Raw genomic sequence first — 15,056 nt, forward strand, 5'->3', positions numbered from 1 at the left:
AGAGAGAAGAAAAAAGCGTAAGAAACTGGCCCTGCAGGAGAGAAACCACACACTTTAGCACTGTCAAAAGTTGTAGAGCAGAGTCGGGTAGAGGCGGGAAGGGAGGGGATGAGGGGAGGTGTCCACAGCCTGAGACCCAGCCTGCCTCGGGGCCAGGGAGCGGGACGCTCTGGAGAGATTCTGGGAAGGGGTTGGCCAGAGGCCCGCTGAAGCGGCCTGTGCCCCGGACGCTGCCGAGGAAGACTCTGCCGAGGAAGGTTCGGGGAAGGCCGGGGGAGGGGAGCTACTCGCTCTGGCCATCTGGGCCCCTGGGAGAAGAGAGAGGGGCTCCATCGCCATCTTGCTTTGGGAAGGGCAGGCAGGTTTGGGCTCCCAGGTGGGAGGTTCTTAGAAAGTTCAGAAATCCAATGGGTGCTGCACCCTGTGCTCCTCGTAAAGACATCTCTGGGTCATGGTCAGCCAGATGTCCTTGACACCAGGAGGGGGTCCCTGAACACACAGCCCATCAGAGGAGAACGGAAGTCCCTTCTGGCTTATGGTGTGCTGGCCATCATGGGCCTTCTCTTGAGTCCCCCTTCCTGAAGATCCAGGGAATAACCACCAACGCTTTTGGGTCCAGTTCAGGGGCCTTTCCTTGGAGAAGCAGTCCAGGAGTCACCAAAAAGCAAAGGTGGAAAGAGAAAGTGCAGGAACCTGGCTGGCAAGGTCTGGAGGAATTTCTGCAGAGAGGAAGATCTGGAAGAGGCTGGAGCCATCCTGCTTTGAGGGAGGCTCAGTCCAGGTGGACAAGGAGCTGCCATGTGGGCAGCAGCGTGGGGCCAGAGGTCAAGGTGTGACGTTTTTCATAGGCGGCATTCTCAGAGAACCCCTGGGCAACCGTGGGGTCTCTCCCTGCATTTTCCAGGGACAAAAGGTGACCTGCTGCCCCGCAAAATCATGAGTTCACGGGCATTTTCTGGGTATTTTGTGGAGCTCGTCCAGCCCTGCGTCTCTCATCCGAACAAAGGAAGAAGGGGATTTCAGATGGGGCAGGGAGGAAATCACGTCTCAGGAAGGGCCAAGGGACGGATGGTAAGTCTGCCCTTCAACCACCGTCCAGGGGGGCAAGGTTTAGACAGGAAGAGGCGGCTGTGGCTATTTCCTAGAGAGGTTGTTGGAAAGGGAACTCAAGCAGGTGAGACATGGCACCTGGGGGGGGAGGAGGGGGCGCAGGGAAAATGGGAGATGGCAGTGGGGGCCCAGGGAGGGGAGGAAGCTAAGTGGCTGCACCGCCTTCCATGTCATGCATCTTTGTCCTGGGCACATTACTCCAGGCTGACACTCATGCTGGCCTCCAACTTTTGGGTAACAACTCCCCCTTCCCTCAGGACAAATCCTCGTTTTCTTTGTTCTCTGCCCATCGGTACTGTTTTACTGTTGGTAAAATTCCATTTGGCTGCTTGGGAGCTGGGTTGAGCTGGGGGAAGGAGAACCCAACGAAAACAACATGTTTTTTCCCTGTTTAATGCATTTTTCAGATACTCCTTTTGCTCTTCTTAAAAACAAAACGGCTCCTCTGCATGAATTCCCAATTTGTCATTCTCCCCAGCAACACAGGCTGCAAGGGTGAGAATGAGGGGCAAGAGGAGAGTCTGGGGAGAAGCTGGTGGTATTGGGGGGGGTGTCATACCCATTAAGCTGGAGGAACGTCATCCTCCCTGCAAGAGGGGGTGGGGTCCTGGGAGGCCTGCTAGCCCTCCCGCCCTGGCTGTCTCTGTGGACCAGCAGCATTTGGGGCAAGAAAAGGGCCTCAGAAGCACACCAGCTAAACTGTAAGGCAGGGGGTCAGAGGTGGGCAAAGTACAGCTGGTGGCCTGTCTTTCTACAGCCCACAAGCTAAGAATGGCTTGTGCGTGTTTAAAGCATTGCTTTAAAAAAATGTGATTGAGACCACGTGCCCCACAAAGCCTAAAATATTTATAATCTGGCCCTTTACAGAAAAAAATTTGCCGACCCCTGCTGGGAAGAATGACAGGTGGAGGAGGCGGGGGGTTGGGTGATCTCTAGCGGTGGCCAGCAGGCGAGGGGCCCATAAAGCTGTGGTGGGCGCAGCAGTGTGGACTGAGGATGTTGGCACGGGGCACCACTCAGCAAATCCCAGTTGAGCAGGGGAGCAGCGGGCAGGGGAGTCGGTACACAGAGGCTTTCCTGCAGCGGGCTCCCTTCTTCCCAGGGCCTGGGGACGGCCCCTGCCCCAGTCTGATGGCTGCTAGAACAGGAAGCAGGGTGACAGCTGTGCAAAGAGCAGCCGGAGGGCAGGAGGAGCAGAGGGGTGCAGGGGCCCGCCGGCTCCCAGTTCTGTTCAAGCCACAGAAGAACCAATTCCTTCGACTCTCCTAATCCACACCAGTGCCACTGTATCCGTCCCCAAACAAACCGCCGCCCGGAAGCCAGGAGGCTCTGCGGGGCATCTTGTCTCATGCAGGCACCAGCTGGATCCCCAAGGGTCCTTGGGTCGGGGAGAGCCCCGGCAGATGCGCTGCCTGGATGTACCAAGCAGAGGCACAGGCAGCACGAGCTGCCAGCCGGGCCCACGAGCCACTTGCACGGGTATGGGAAGCTGGCGTGGCAAGGCCTCTTCTGTTGGGGTGCGCCTGCTAGGGACAGCACCCCCGTCTGCCCTGGAAGCCTGGGCTGGGGTCTCAGCTGGAGAGCTAGGAAACTCGGAGGGACCTGCTTGCCTTCAGAATCCCCACATCTTGCCAATGAGCTGGGCCTTGCATCTTGCCCTTCCCCTTCCTCCTCCTTTCTCCTCTCCCAGGCTTAGTGCTGGTCTCTTGCTCCATGAAAAGTGCTCCCAGGGAAGACCTGGGCGATGGGAATAATCCCCAGAGCCTGGAAGGAAGGTCATGTTAGGCCGGGGGAGGCGAGTGACATCAGGGACAAAAGCCCAGGTCTGCTCTGGGCTCTGAGAGTGAGCGCCGATGCCCAGAGTGATGCCGGGGTCGGCGGGGGGGGGGGGGGGTGCCCTGGGCAGGGCCCCTACCTGTGGGGCGGGGCAGCATGGGATGGCGGGGGGGATGAGGAATGGCTACAGTTAGATACCCGTGGTGTGTGGTTACTTCTCAGGCCTGTACACTTGAAAGAAGCCTCTGATTGACAAAGAACCTTTTCTAAAGCTTTGGGGGGAACATCTGAGGTTTGTCCTCAGGGGATGGGTCATTCTGGGAGCTGGAGGACAGGTGGCTGGAGAAGGTCAGAGAGGCAGAGGACAGGGCTGATGGCAGGAACCGTGAGAGGGAGGGAGGAAGTGCGGGGCAGGAAGGTGAGCCGAGTCGGGTTACAGGGAAGAGGCGATCTGGAGGCTCAGAGGCAGGGCCAGAGCCCAGGTTTGGGAGGGGGGAGGCTAGCAGGGAGGCCAGGAGCAGCCTGGGACTAGCGGGAAGAGGAGGAGGACCAGGCGGCCTCAGGTCTCAAGGGCATTGTCCAGTGTCCCCACTGACATTTGGGGGAGGGACCTTCTCCGAGCCCCAGGAGGCACCGAAGGGGGAGGAGCCGGGGTCCTCAGAGGGGTGGCCCAGATAAGAATCCTTCCATGGGGGGCTGCAGGCACGGAGCCTCGAGCCACAGGAGGCTGGGGAGGGGGGGGCCGAGTCTGCTCGGCACCCTGCCGCGGAGATGGAGGGCCAGGAGCCGGGGCAGGGCCAGCCGCTCCCAAGGAGATGAGGGGAGAGAGGCTGGGTCGGGAGGTGGGGGCCGGCCCGCTCAAGGGGGGGACTTACAGGAAGGATTTCATGTCCAAGCCTCGGTTTCGAATCTGCCCCACCACGTGGTCCCAGCTGCCCGGGTTGGAGCGGCTGCGGCCGCCGGCCGCCCGGTACTTGGCGCTGGCCGAGGCGCCCTGCCGAACCTGGCCCCGGCCGTGGGCCCGGGGGTTGGGGCCCGGCGCCGAGGCCGCGTGGGCCTGCAGCTGGCCCAGGCTCTGGCTGGTGGTGGGCTGGCTGGGCTGCCGGCCCCGCTGCTGCTGGCTCAGCGGCTGCTGCAGGCTCTGCTGCCGCATCAGGGTGCGGGGTCGCTGGCATCTCGGCTCTCCCGTGGAGCTGGGGATAGACTCAAGGGTAGTGGCCGTGGACAGGGTGGAGTCCTCGAAACTTGGGGCGGGTGGAGGAGAGGAGAGAAAGGAGAAGCAGGTGAAGGGATCACAGTGGAGGAAAAAGAAGCCGAGGGTCAGGACTGGGAGGCCCCAGTGCAGGGTGCGCTCTGCCGGACCTCGCCGGGCCTCCATCCCTGCTGTCACCGCTGTGCCGTGGCTGCCACCACCTCACCCAGGAGGCCACCGAACCCCGCGCCCGCCCTGAGCCCCCCCCACCCCGCCCCTGCCGGCCCTGCCCAGCCCACCCTCTGGCCTTGGCTCGCCTGACGCTCCAACGCCTCCTGTCTGAGCCGTGGGAGCTGTGGAGGCTGCGTGGTGAAGGCGTCCCCGGGGCCCTGGGCCTGGCATGCCCAACGGCAGGGGGTGGAGGGAGCTGCTCCGCCCACCCCCCCGCGGTCTCGCTGGGGGACCCCAGGAAAGTCTGCCTCTGTGCCCAAAGTGCGACCGGCCTTTGGAGACCCGAGGAAATCCAGGCCAGCGCAGAGCTGGCCTAGTAACGTGTGGCGGGTCAGGGAAAGCCGGCGGTTCTCAGGCTTGGGCCACGGAGGCTGGGGACTGTCCTCGGACACCCTCTGTCCTCGGGCCTCTGCCTTGTGGCCAGGGCTGCCCCAGGATTCAGGCTCTGGAGCAGACCTTTGCCCTCCTTCCAGGGTCCCTTGTTTCTGAGGTGCAGTGTCCATTCCTGATTTCTTGGGAGTGACTGGCAGTCAGGGGAGGGGACCCGGGAAAGGAGCAGATGAGGTGGGAGCCCTAGGAACCACTTGTCTGGTCACTGCCCCAATTCTGATGGAAAACAGGGTGGCTATACGTTTGCAAGAGGGCGCCTCCTAGCAGGCCCACAGGCACCCCCGAAAAATGCTGGCAAGGGGGCAGGGACGGACAGGAAGCAGGACGTGGCTGATCAGAGGCAGTATGAGGTCAGAGGGACCCAGGTTCAAGCCCCAGCTCTGCTGCTTCCGAACCGCAGGACTTTGGAAAAGTGAGTCCACCCCTCAGTTTCTTCATCTGAGTGTCTTCGTAAAACCCCGGGCGAAAAATCATCCCTGAGCTGCCTCTGTCCCAGGGTTGCCATGAGGACCTAATGAGGTCGGGCCCTGGGACACGTGTTCAGCTAACGCTCCCCATGCCAGTGGTACCTGTAAATGTCTCAGGAGACAGAGGTAGGAAGAGTCAGAGACCCCTGGCTTCCCCAGGCAACCTGCCTGTTTCGTTCTCCTGGCCAGAGACATCAGCACATCCCATAGGCAGGGCCAGAGCCTCAGAGGTCCCAATCTCCTCTTCTGTCCCCTCCCTCCGTCTCCTGATCCAGTGGTCGAGGGCAGGGGTTGGCAAACTATGGCCTATGGACCAAATCTGGTCCACCACCTGTCTTTGTAAATAAAGTCTTACTGGAACAAACTAACTTACATCCTGTCTATGGCTGCGACAGGCTTGAGTTGGCATAAAAGAGACTATGTGACTTGCAGAGCCTAAGCATTTCCTATCTGGCCTTTTACAGAGAAAGCTTGCCAACTCCTGGTCTAGGACCACAGGGCAGCCAGGTACCCCCTGGGGCTGCCTGCAGGAGGGGCCCCAGGGCCCCTGGAGCCGCTTTCACCACTGCAACCAGACCTCAGCTTTGCTCCCTCCCAAGCCTACCATGGGAACTAAAGGACAACAGTTAAGCTGCCCCTGTGGGCTAGAGAGGGAGAAAGAAAGAAAAAGAGTGAGAGCAAAAGAGGGAGAGAAAGTCAGAGAATAGTAAAGAGAGAATGAGAGAGAGAGAGAGAACAAGAAATAGAGAAGAGAGAGAGAGAGAGGCAAAACATGGCTTTAGCTGGGAGCGGGGGTCCTGGAGGAGGCAGCAGCTTTGCCTAGCTCAGGTCTGGAGCCTGGGCTACCACCAGGGACAGGCCCAGGCCTGGCTGGCCAGCCAGGTAAACCCACAGCTCCCTAGGGGCAGGCCGAAGCAGGGGAGGACGACAGTCGGACGGCTTCCTCCTCCTCCTTGCTGACCTCATTTTGGTTTCCTATCACATCCAAAATTAGTCCAATTTACAACCTCTCGGTCACAGGAAACTAAAATTGGTGCCTCCATGCCTGGAGCCAGTGAATGGCATGGAGCCTTCAGCCAGCCTGGAGTCTGTGGCCAGAGCAGCCTGGGGAGGGCGGGGTGCTGGGCCTGGCTCTCTGAGGGGGTGTGGGGCTTCCCTCCGAGACCTTCCTGAGGCTCGACATCAGGGGAGAAATGGGCCTGTGTGCCTTCAGGCCAACAAGCAACAAGGTCTCAGCACAGTGGCCCTCAGTGGTCCCAAAGGCAGGAATCATAGGCCTTCTAAAGAGAACCGGGGGCGGGGTGGGGTGCTGAATGAAGGCAACAGGACAGCCCCCAGCTAAGAAGGGGTCAGGGCTGCCGGTTTTCTAAGTGAGAGGCTGTCCCTTAGCTGGGAATGAGGCAGTTCTAATAGCTGAAAATGGAACCTATGTCCCAGTGGGTGAGAATGGTCATAGTTCGAAGGATTTAGAGCCTGGAAGGGCTCAGCTGTGGGGACATGGAAGTTTCTAAAAGCCAAGATGAGAATAAGGCAGCCCCATGGTGGGGGAGGAGAGAATATACTTTCTGCTGTGAACAGGGACCAGCCGTATGTCCATGGCCCAAGAGAGGGACTGTCTCGTTTGGCAAGCTCAGAGAGCTTTTAAAAGGGAAACGGCTCTTCTGTCTGACGTCCAGACCACCCTGGTCAGAAAAGAGAAGCTAGCTGGGGGGCTCAACAACCCAACCGCCAAGAACACACTACCCACCAGCTGCCAGTGGGACAGCTTGCTGCCCAAGACTGGGACAGCCCATGGGGATGGCTGAAATGAGGACGGACCCATGGGGACAGCCCAGCTGCTCATGGTGGGCCTGCAGGATAGACGGGGAAATGGTGCAAGCAAGAGTGGGACAAGCCGATGGAGGCGCCAGATGGTCAAAAATGGAATGGCTCAGCCTCTGGGTCTAGAGCCGTCTGCTGGCTGTAAGAGGGAAGGCCCGGTGGCAGATGAGGGGCATCAAACACAGGCTGAGAGTGGGCCAGCTCCCCAGGGATGGGATGGTCCAATGGCTGACCAACCACAGGTGGCCCACAGAGGGATGACCTGACGGCTGGGATGGGGCAGCCAGTCAAAGGGGATGGGATGACCTGAGGATTGAAATGAAGCTGCCTCGGGGGTAGAGAATGGAATGGCTTGGTCACTGGCAAGGAAAGAGACTGATGTGGGGGGGGGGGGGGGGGGCACAGCCGAGGCTGGGATGCGACACCGACACCGCATGGCTGTTAGTTGTGCCCAATGGCGAGGATGATGCGCGTCTCACGAAGGGATGAAATGAGCCAGGGGCCGAGGACGGCACCTCTGGGGGCAGCAGGGGGCATGCCGGGGGGGTCCCGCTGTCCCCCCCCGGCGGGGGCCGACCCGAGCTCGCGGCTCCGGCGGCCACGGGGCCATGACTCACTTGGACAGGTTGAGCTTCCCTGCGGCCAGGTGGCTCTGCACCGTCCGCCAGCGGCCTCTCCCCGCCTTGCCACGGCTGCCCGGCTCGCTGGGGGCAGCCCCGCCGCTTCTCGAGGTGTCCTCTCTGGGTGGCAGCACCAGCGCTGGCTTCTCCCCCGGCCGGCCTTCCCGCCCCACCGCCAGCCCCGCCGCGGCGGCCACCTTGGCGCCCGACAGGAGGGTACCACTGAAGGCACACGTGGGAGGCAGCCGGGCCAGAGGGGCGCCGGGGGTGGCGGTGGGGGGGGAGGGCGGGCCACAGTGGGGGTAGGGGTGGGGGGGAGAGAAACATGACAGATAAAAGGAAGAAAGAGACAGTGAGAGAGGAGGAGAGAGACAGACGGACAAGAGACAGACAGAGAGAGAGAGAGAGACATCAGCACTGCAAGTGGGTTAACAGCAGAGCCTGCAGAGAGGAGAGAGGGGGCCGGGCGGGCTGGGGTCGGAGAGCAACGCACCACGACAACGGAGGGGCGGCCCCTCCCCACCGCCTGGGGCGGGGGCGGCGGGGGTGGGGGGAGGGCAGCCACCTCCAACTCTATCCCACAGGACAACGAAGGGTTAACGACGGAGGAAGAGCGGGCTGTCCAGGCCAGGAGGCCCCAAGGCAGGGAGAAAGAGAAAGCCGTGTTAGTCAGAGTTCATCACCACCACCACCGACACCGCCATCACCGACCACCGCCACCGCGACCACCGACCACCGACCACCGACCACCGACCACCGACCACCACCGCCGAGCAGCCAGGGCAGCAGCACATGGGGGGAGGAGAAAGCGAGCCACGCCGAGAGGGAGGGGCCGAACGGGCAACCCCATCCTGACTGCACAGAGCGGGGGACCCGCTGGGGGGCCGGGTGTGGCTGCGGAGGGCTGGCCCTGGGGGAGGGGACTGGAGAGGGGCGGGCAGGCGAGAGGAGGCAGGAGGGGTTGCTCGTCTCCATGGTCGGCCTGCCCATGGGTGCACCGGGGGGGAGGTCCAGGGCGGACAGGAGCAGGAGGGAAGTGAGGGCCAGGAGGGGAAGGAGGGCGTGCGCGGATACTCGGTACATAGGATCAAACCAGGTAAAGTCACTCACTTGAGGGACAGTCGTGGGTCGCCATAAGGGGCGTAGGGTGAAATGTTTAGAATAAACTCCTTGGGAGGATAGGAACTCCATTTCTGCTGCACTGTGCTCTCATTGTTATTCCAAAAGTCTCTGTCTAGATCGCTGGAGGGGCAGAGAGAGAGGGGAGAAAACAGGGAGATACAAGAAGAAACAAGAACCGCAAGTCCTGCGGGGGCAGAGGAGACGGGGCCCCGGGGCTGCGCGCACAGAGAGCCGAGAGGGCCAGGGTCTGCTCCTGCGGGAGGAAGAGAGGCGGCAGCTGTGCCCCGAGCGAGCGAGTGCACGCGCACGCACACACACACACACACGCATACGCTCACAACCCTCGAGGGCCGGGAGAAGCCACGCAGAAAGGAGGCGAGCTGCAGGTGGGCACGCTGAGCCTCGAGCCTGGGAAGCTGGTGGGAGAGAGAAAGATGATGAGAGGGAGCAGGGGAGAGAGGGGGCTGGGAACAGGCCTGGGGGAGGCTGGCGTGGGGAGTGGGAGAAGGACAGGGTGCTGGTTTCTGGCTGGAAAGAGCTGAAAGGTAGATCAGACCCTGCTGCCAACTTGTCCGGGAGCCCACCGCTCCTGACCTCAGTCTCCCTGCCTGCCAAACCAGAAGATTGGCTGTAACCGCTGGGCTGTCAGCTCTCCCACAGTGGAGACCCAAGGTTCCCCCCTCTTCCATCCACCTCCACTGAGCCACTCCTGGGGCAGGCCCAGCTCCCTGCCCATCTTTCTCCTCTTCTTGTTGGCCTGAGGTTGCCCCAGCCTCCTCTGCTCTCTGCCCTCCTAGGACACAGCCTTTGTATGAGCTTGGTGGGATCTCAGCTGAGCTGAAGACATTCTCCACTCATTGCAGATGTGGTGACTGGGTGGCCCCCCAGAAAAGAGAAGGGTGTCCAGGCCTCTGACCTTGCTGAGGGCGTGATCAGAGTCACCCGGAGCCCTTCAGGTCCAATGTTTTGGGGCGTGTGGAGGGAGCCTGCCCTTCTCTGTGGGGGTTGATGGGCAGACTCAGCCCCAGGGCCCTTGACACATACCTGACCTGCCAGCCAGGGTAGCCTTTCCCTGTGCCCCTGATCCTTCCCAAGGTGGAGCTGCTAGGTCTGGAAGGGACCCTCTGCCCCAGTCTTCCCACCCCCTTCTGCTCTGAGACAAGTCATACCAATGAAGCAGATAGGCTGGAAGCACAGAGAATGTGGGGACTTCCTCTGGGGGCAGGCTGCAGAAGCCTCAGACAAGGGCTCCATCAGCTTGTCAGGCTCCTGGGGCCCCGAGGAGCAGGCCTGGGAGCATAGGGAGAGGAAAGGCAGAAGACACAGGCCAAAGGAACATTCTAGAAGGGAGCCATGCCTGAGCCCTCAGAAACGCATCTAGGGGAAGGGTCTCTAGGGGTTCTGGGGGTGGGCCTGGCCTGTGCTGAGGCCGTGCCACTGCTCAAGGCCAAGGCGAGGGCCCTGTTGTGGGGGAGGCCACATGGGGAGGCACACCCCCTGAAGATGGAGCAAACGTGTTCTCGGGGCACCTGCTTCTCTCCCCCCGCCCCGACCCCACACCAGAGCTTGATCTTGACCTTGGCTCTTAGCCTCAGACTTGGGAACAAAGGAGAGAAGCTGGGCGCCCACCACAGGCCCAGAGAAGATGGTGGTCCTGGCCCAAGGGGGTGTGGACAGCGTCTGTCTGTCCAGAGCAGAGTGCACCTCAGAAATGTCTCACAGGACTCCGTACACAGGGTTCGAAGCCAGAGTCCTGAGCCAGTTTGTGAGTGGCACAGTGGAGGCTGAGACGGGAGAGGCAGGACAGGCCTCAGCACTGGGAGGCCCCTCCCCGGGGAGGCTCCCTCAACAGAAGACCCTGTTCCTGCCAGAGACATCCTTTGGTCCCCCTCCTCCAGTGTAACAGAGAGAAGGAACCAGTTGGAAGGCCTCCCTCCCCTTGGCCCCCTCCAGATCTCCAAAATCAATTGTCATCCAATCCTAGGTCCTGGAGAGAAAGAGCCGCCAGGGTCATCACTGCCAGGCTGGTCTCCCACCCTCTGTTCCAAGGAGCTCCAGGGTCCCTCATGTTGTCTGTTGCAGTACTGAAAAAGACCATCTTTAATTTTAAAAGTTTGGGAAACACAGGTTCCTTTACTGCAGGACTTCTCAGAGCCTCTAATGGGTCAATGAATACCTGTATCTCCAAGAGGGAGAGAGAGTGTGCAGTGTTTCCCAAACTTAGTTGGCCATGAAACCCATGAAACCTCAGTGATTCATGGAATAACTATTCATCATTTACACAGTTTGGGAAGCACTGCTAAAGAATGCAACTTCCCAGCATCCTTGACAAAAGATCCCTTCAGAGGAGGTCCTAAGCCCATGTGGAGATTGTGCAATGGGTAAGCCCTGCTTCCTGCCACTTGACTGGCTTTGGGCCCTGGCAAGAGAGAAAGGCCTAGGAACCTAGGGGCCTGTAGACTGGAACGGTGACTCCCTTCCCCTGAGGCAGAGGCTCTGACAGCTCAGCGGGGTGGGAGGGGGCAGCGGCTGCAGGGCTGTAGAGAAGAGGGGATAGCCACTGTTGCCCTCACTTTGTCTTAGAGAGCATTCGTGGGTGTGTCCCAGCCTGCAGAGCCTGCTGCCCCCCGTGCTGCCTGCCTTCCCCCCTTGCTGGGCATCCCATCCCCTCTCACGGGCCCCTTCCACGACTATCCAGAACATACACATCCCCAGGTTATGGTCATTTGGCAGAGACGGGGCCCCCGGCCCAGCTGCAAACTGGGTTAGGGACCTGGTCTGGAGGTGACATAGGTGCTGGGCTGGGCCCCACGTGGTCCCTCCCTGCCTTCAGAAAGCCTGGGGCCTGGGCTCTGCATCAGCCCCTGAGACCTGCCGGCTCTCGGCTTTGAAGACCGGAGAGTGTGCAACCAAACCCAGCTTCAAAGGCTCCCTGAGGCCTCTTCCCGAACCTCCTCCCACCCCCAACCTCGGCAGGCCCACCCCTCCACTTGCCCACCCCCCCCACAAGGCACACACTGGAAGCTTCTGTAAAGACCCTAAACAGGGTTAGAGCAAGAGATGAAAACAGGGGAGGAGCAGGGAGGGAGCCCTCAGGAGCAGGGGAGGGGGAGAAGGGAGAACAGGAACAAGAAGAAGGGAGGACGGACTAGGCTGTGGGAAGGGGGGCAGAAGGGAAGGTGTGGGGCAGAGATGGTGCGGGCCTTGAGTTAAAGGAAGGAAGTGAGGGTCAGGGAAGGCTGGGGTGGCTCCCCTTCAGGCAAAGCCCCTTGCTGGCAGGCTCGGCCCTGGCCAGGCTAAGACGGAGGGGCACCCAGCCCCACCTCAGGCTGATGGCCTTCCAGCGAAGGCCTGGGTTCAGCAGAGAGGAGCCCTCCAGAGAGAACCCTCATTCCCAGAGCCTCCAGCCAGGTGGGGTGGTTGGTGCGGGGGGCTGCCCTGGGTATGTCCCAGCGACCATCTGCCGTGGGCTGGCCAAGGTGGTCTGCGGAAGGCAAACCCACCTCCTTGAAGGGGGATCTCAGAGCACAAGCAGGAAGCCTGGGTGGGGCAGAGGCAACAGGACAGGCCGTGGGGACCAGAAGTGACAGGGAAGGGAAGAGTCCCCATTGCTCTGCTTCCCAAGTGGCCCAACACTGAGGTCTGCCCACCTTCCAAGTCACCCTCAGGACACTGGTGAGGTCTTAGAGAAGAGCCTGAGCCCCCTGAGAGAGGGGATCCCAGCTGGGGCTGGAGGGGGGCCCTCGGATATGCAGGGGAGCTAGGAGGGTGCTGGAGATGGTGTGTGATATGAGGGTAGATGGAGGAACCAGCAACCAGGGTTGAGGGAGGAGGCAGACAGAGCTGGAAGTGACAGTTGCCAGAAAAGGGGGGAGCTGGGGTCCTTGGAACATGGTGAGGGTCTGGGGGGGCGGGGCATGGGCAGAAAAGCTGGAGCCTGGGAGCTACCCTGAGGCACTAGGAGTGTGCAGGCACGGGGCAGGGAGAGAGAATGGTGCCAACGTGTGAGGGTGTGTGGCCAGCTCTGGGGAGGGGGGAGGCTCCTCCCACTGGGGCTGCCTCTTGCTCCCGCCCCAAACTGGAAGCCTGGCACCTACTTGATGGTCTTCTTCTCGTTGCGCCCACGCCCTGAGTCTGGCGTGCCCACAGTCTCCAGGGAGTTCTTGTAGCGTTTGCCCTGTGGAGATAGCACCAGGGTCACTCTGGGCAAACAGCACTGCGCCCTCCCTGCCTCCCCAGCACGGGCCTGGGGAGGGGAGCAGGCTGGGACCCAGCCTTGGCCACAAGGTCCAGGGGCCCACGTGTGAAGGTGTCACCACCTCACGTGGGGGGCCAGTCCCACTGCTATCTGTTCACTGGCTAGTAGCTCCTTGGCCCCATAAGGCTCGAGGACCACTGCCGCCCCTCGAAGGGTACCCCTGACCCCCAGGGATGGGGCCCCTCCCGGCTGCCTGTCTCCTGGGGCTCTGGCCTGGCTCCCAGAAACACATCTCCCTCTGCCACGGACAGACGGCTCTCAGGCGCCTGGCCACGTCACACTGGCCACGTCACCACCCCCAGATGGTGGGGGTGGCATCCTGCAGGGGCAAGGTTGGCAGTGGCCAGTGACGTGAATGGCGGGGGCAGGGAGAGGGCCCTGTGCCCAGTCCGGCCCAGGACCATGTCCAGCGTCGTCTGGGGGCTCCCTGGGGTCCTCCTGCCTTGGGCAGTGAGGCAGGGCAGGGCCTGAGCACTCTTCTTTACAGGAAGGCAGTCTTAGGAAGAGAGGCTGCCCACTGGCACCCCAGAGTTCCTCACACCAGCATGAGCGGGGAAAGGGCACGGCAGGCCGGGCGGGGGCTCCAGGTCCCCTGGCCAGAGGAAGGGCCCTGGCTGCAGTGGGGACCGGGCCTGCCGCTGGGAAGGTGAGCACCATTCACCTTCTCGGTTTGGGTTTCTAAATTTAGCTCATGCAGAGCCGGGCACCATTAACATTCCTGGCTGCCACGGAGCAAGCTCACGCGCACCCACGGGCCACGGGCCTGGGCCAGGCAGCGCGCACGCGCGCGCACACACACACACACACACACCCTGACGCGAGCACACACATTTCCCCAACATCCCATCCTGTGCTCCCACACCACAGCCACAACAGCCAATGATTCCACCCTCCCTGAAACAAAGTAAGAGCCGCACAGCCGTGTCCCCGACACTCCCACCAGTGGCAACCCCTTCCAGGGCACAGGAGCCGCCCACGGAGGGAACCCGGCAGCGGTGAAGCGGCCCCCCAGAATGCTGTGGGTGGAGGGGCAGAGTCCTCACTCCACCTCCGGCGCCCCCAGGTCTCAGGGATGCCTGGGTCCTGCTCCCAGCAACGCCGGACCCTCCCCGTGTCACCCTGGTCAAGTCCCTTGTCCTCTCTGACCTTCTTTTCCTCCTTTCCAAAAAGGGGTGCTGTCATCGGATGGGCCCCAGGTCCCTCATTCTTCTAGGCTCTCGTCACAGATATGTCTAGCTCTCTCCTGACTTACTTCAGGCCTCTCGACCCCCGAGGGAACGCAGCCCGAAAGGGCAGGGACTGTCTGGTCTCTAGGTACCCAGCAGTTCTCAGAATGGATAGCATGGGAGTGCCCCCCTAGTGCCTCTTCCCACCAGGGTCTCAGCCCCGGGCTGTTGCCTCCGAGCCAAAAACCAGAATGAAAAAAAACCAGAGCTGTTGGATCCTCCGAGTCCACAAAAGCTGCCCTCTCTCAGCTTCAGCTCTGCTCTCCCCCATCATTACCCAGAAGTTCAAATCCCCAATAATGCCCAGTCCGGACTGGGAAGATCAGGGCCTGGAGCTGCCCCACGCTGGCCGAGGCCCTTCTCTGGGCAGGACACAGGGAGGGCCACCCCCACCAGCTCCCCCCAATCTCCCCCTACTTCAGGCAGTGTGGGGCAGAGAGGACCTGCTGAGGGCCCCCCAACCCCACCTCTCCACCCCTCTCCTCTTTCTCCCTAGTCTTGGCAGGAGAACTTGGCCTAGGCAGCACTTTCTTCTAAGGTGGGTCAGCTGCCCCTTCCCCAAGGCCAGGTATGGCTGGGTGGGCTGTCCAGGGCCTGCCCCTCTTCCTTCCACAGCTCAGGGAACCTTCCCGTCTGGCTACAATGATCACTCTGCAGCAGGAGCTGCAGGGCTGGGGGGGCGGGGTGTGGACAGGAGCCAGGGCAGGACTTGACTCAGGGCTGGGGGGGGCAGGGTGAAGTTAAGGGGGCAACGACAGGAAACCCAGGCAGAGTCCAGGAGACACTGGGCGGCTCAAAGGGAACCCAATACCACCAGCCTGCTTCTCAGGGAAGGGGTTGGCC

At 61.4% G+C, this 15,056-nt stretch overlaps 1 protein-coding gene across 3 annotated transcripts in view; it reads right to left on the minus strand.

Annotated features, from left to right (window-relative positions):
- The window catches only part of SYT7 (synaptotagmin 7), a 61,818-nt gene that overhangs the window by 20,274 nt on the left and 26,488 nt on the right, over positions 1–15,056 (minus strand). Inside the window, exons 3-6 of one of the 3 annotated variants that reach the window (XM_035012980.1) lie at positions 12,827–12,906; positions 8,718–8,849; positions 7,605–7,829; positions 3,762–4,130 (exon numbers count right to left, since the gene is read on the minus strand). In XM_035012980.1, the coding sequence (XP_034868871.1) occupies positions 3,762–4,130; positions 7,605–7,829; positions 8,718–8,849; positions 12,827–12,906 (806 nt within the window). Of the gene's footprint in view, positions 1–3,761; positions 4,265–7,604; positions 7,830–8,717; positions 8,850–12,826; positions 12,907–15,056 lie in introns of those variants that run through there. The other 2 variants (XM_035012979.1, XM_035012978.1) reach the window with 2 other exon arrangements.

Source organism: Mirounga leonina, unplaced genomic scaffold, assembly GCF_011800145.1.
Source record: "Mirounga leonina isolate KUSES-001 unplaced genomic scaffold, KU_Mleo_1.0 Mir_166, whole genome shotgun sequence".
In the NCBI taxonomy this organism is placed as follows: Eukaryota; Metazoa; Chordata; class Mammalia; order Carnivora; family Phocidae; genus Mirounga; species Mirounga leonina.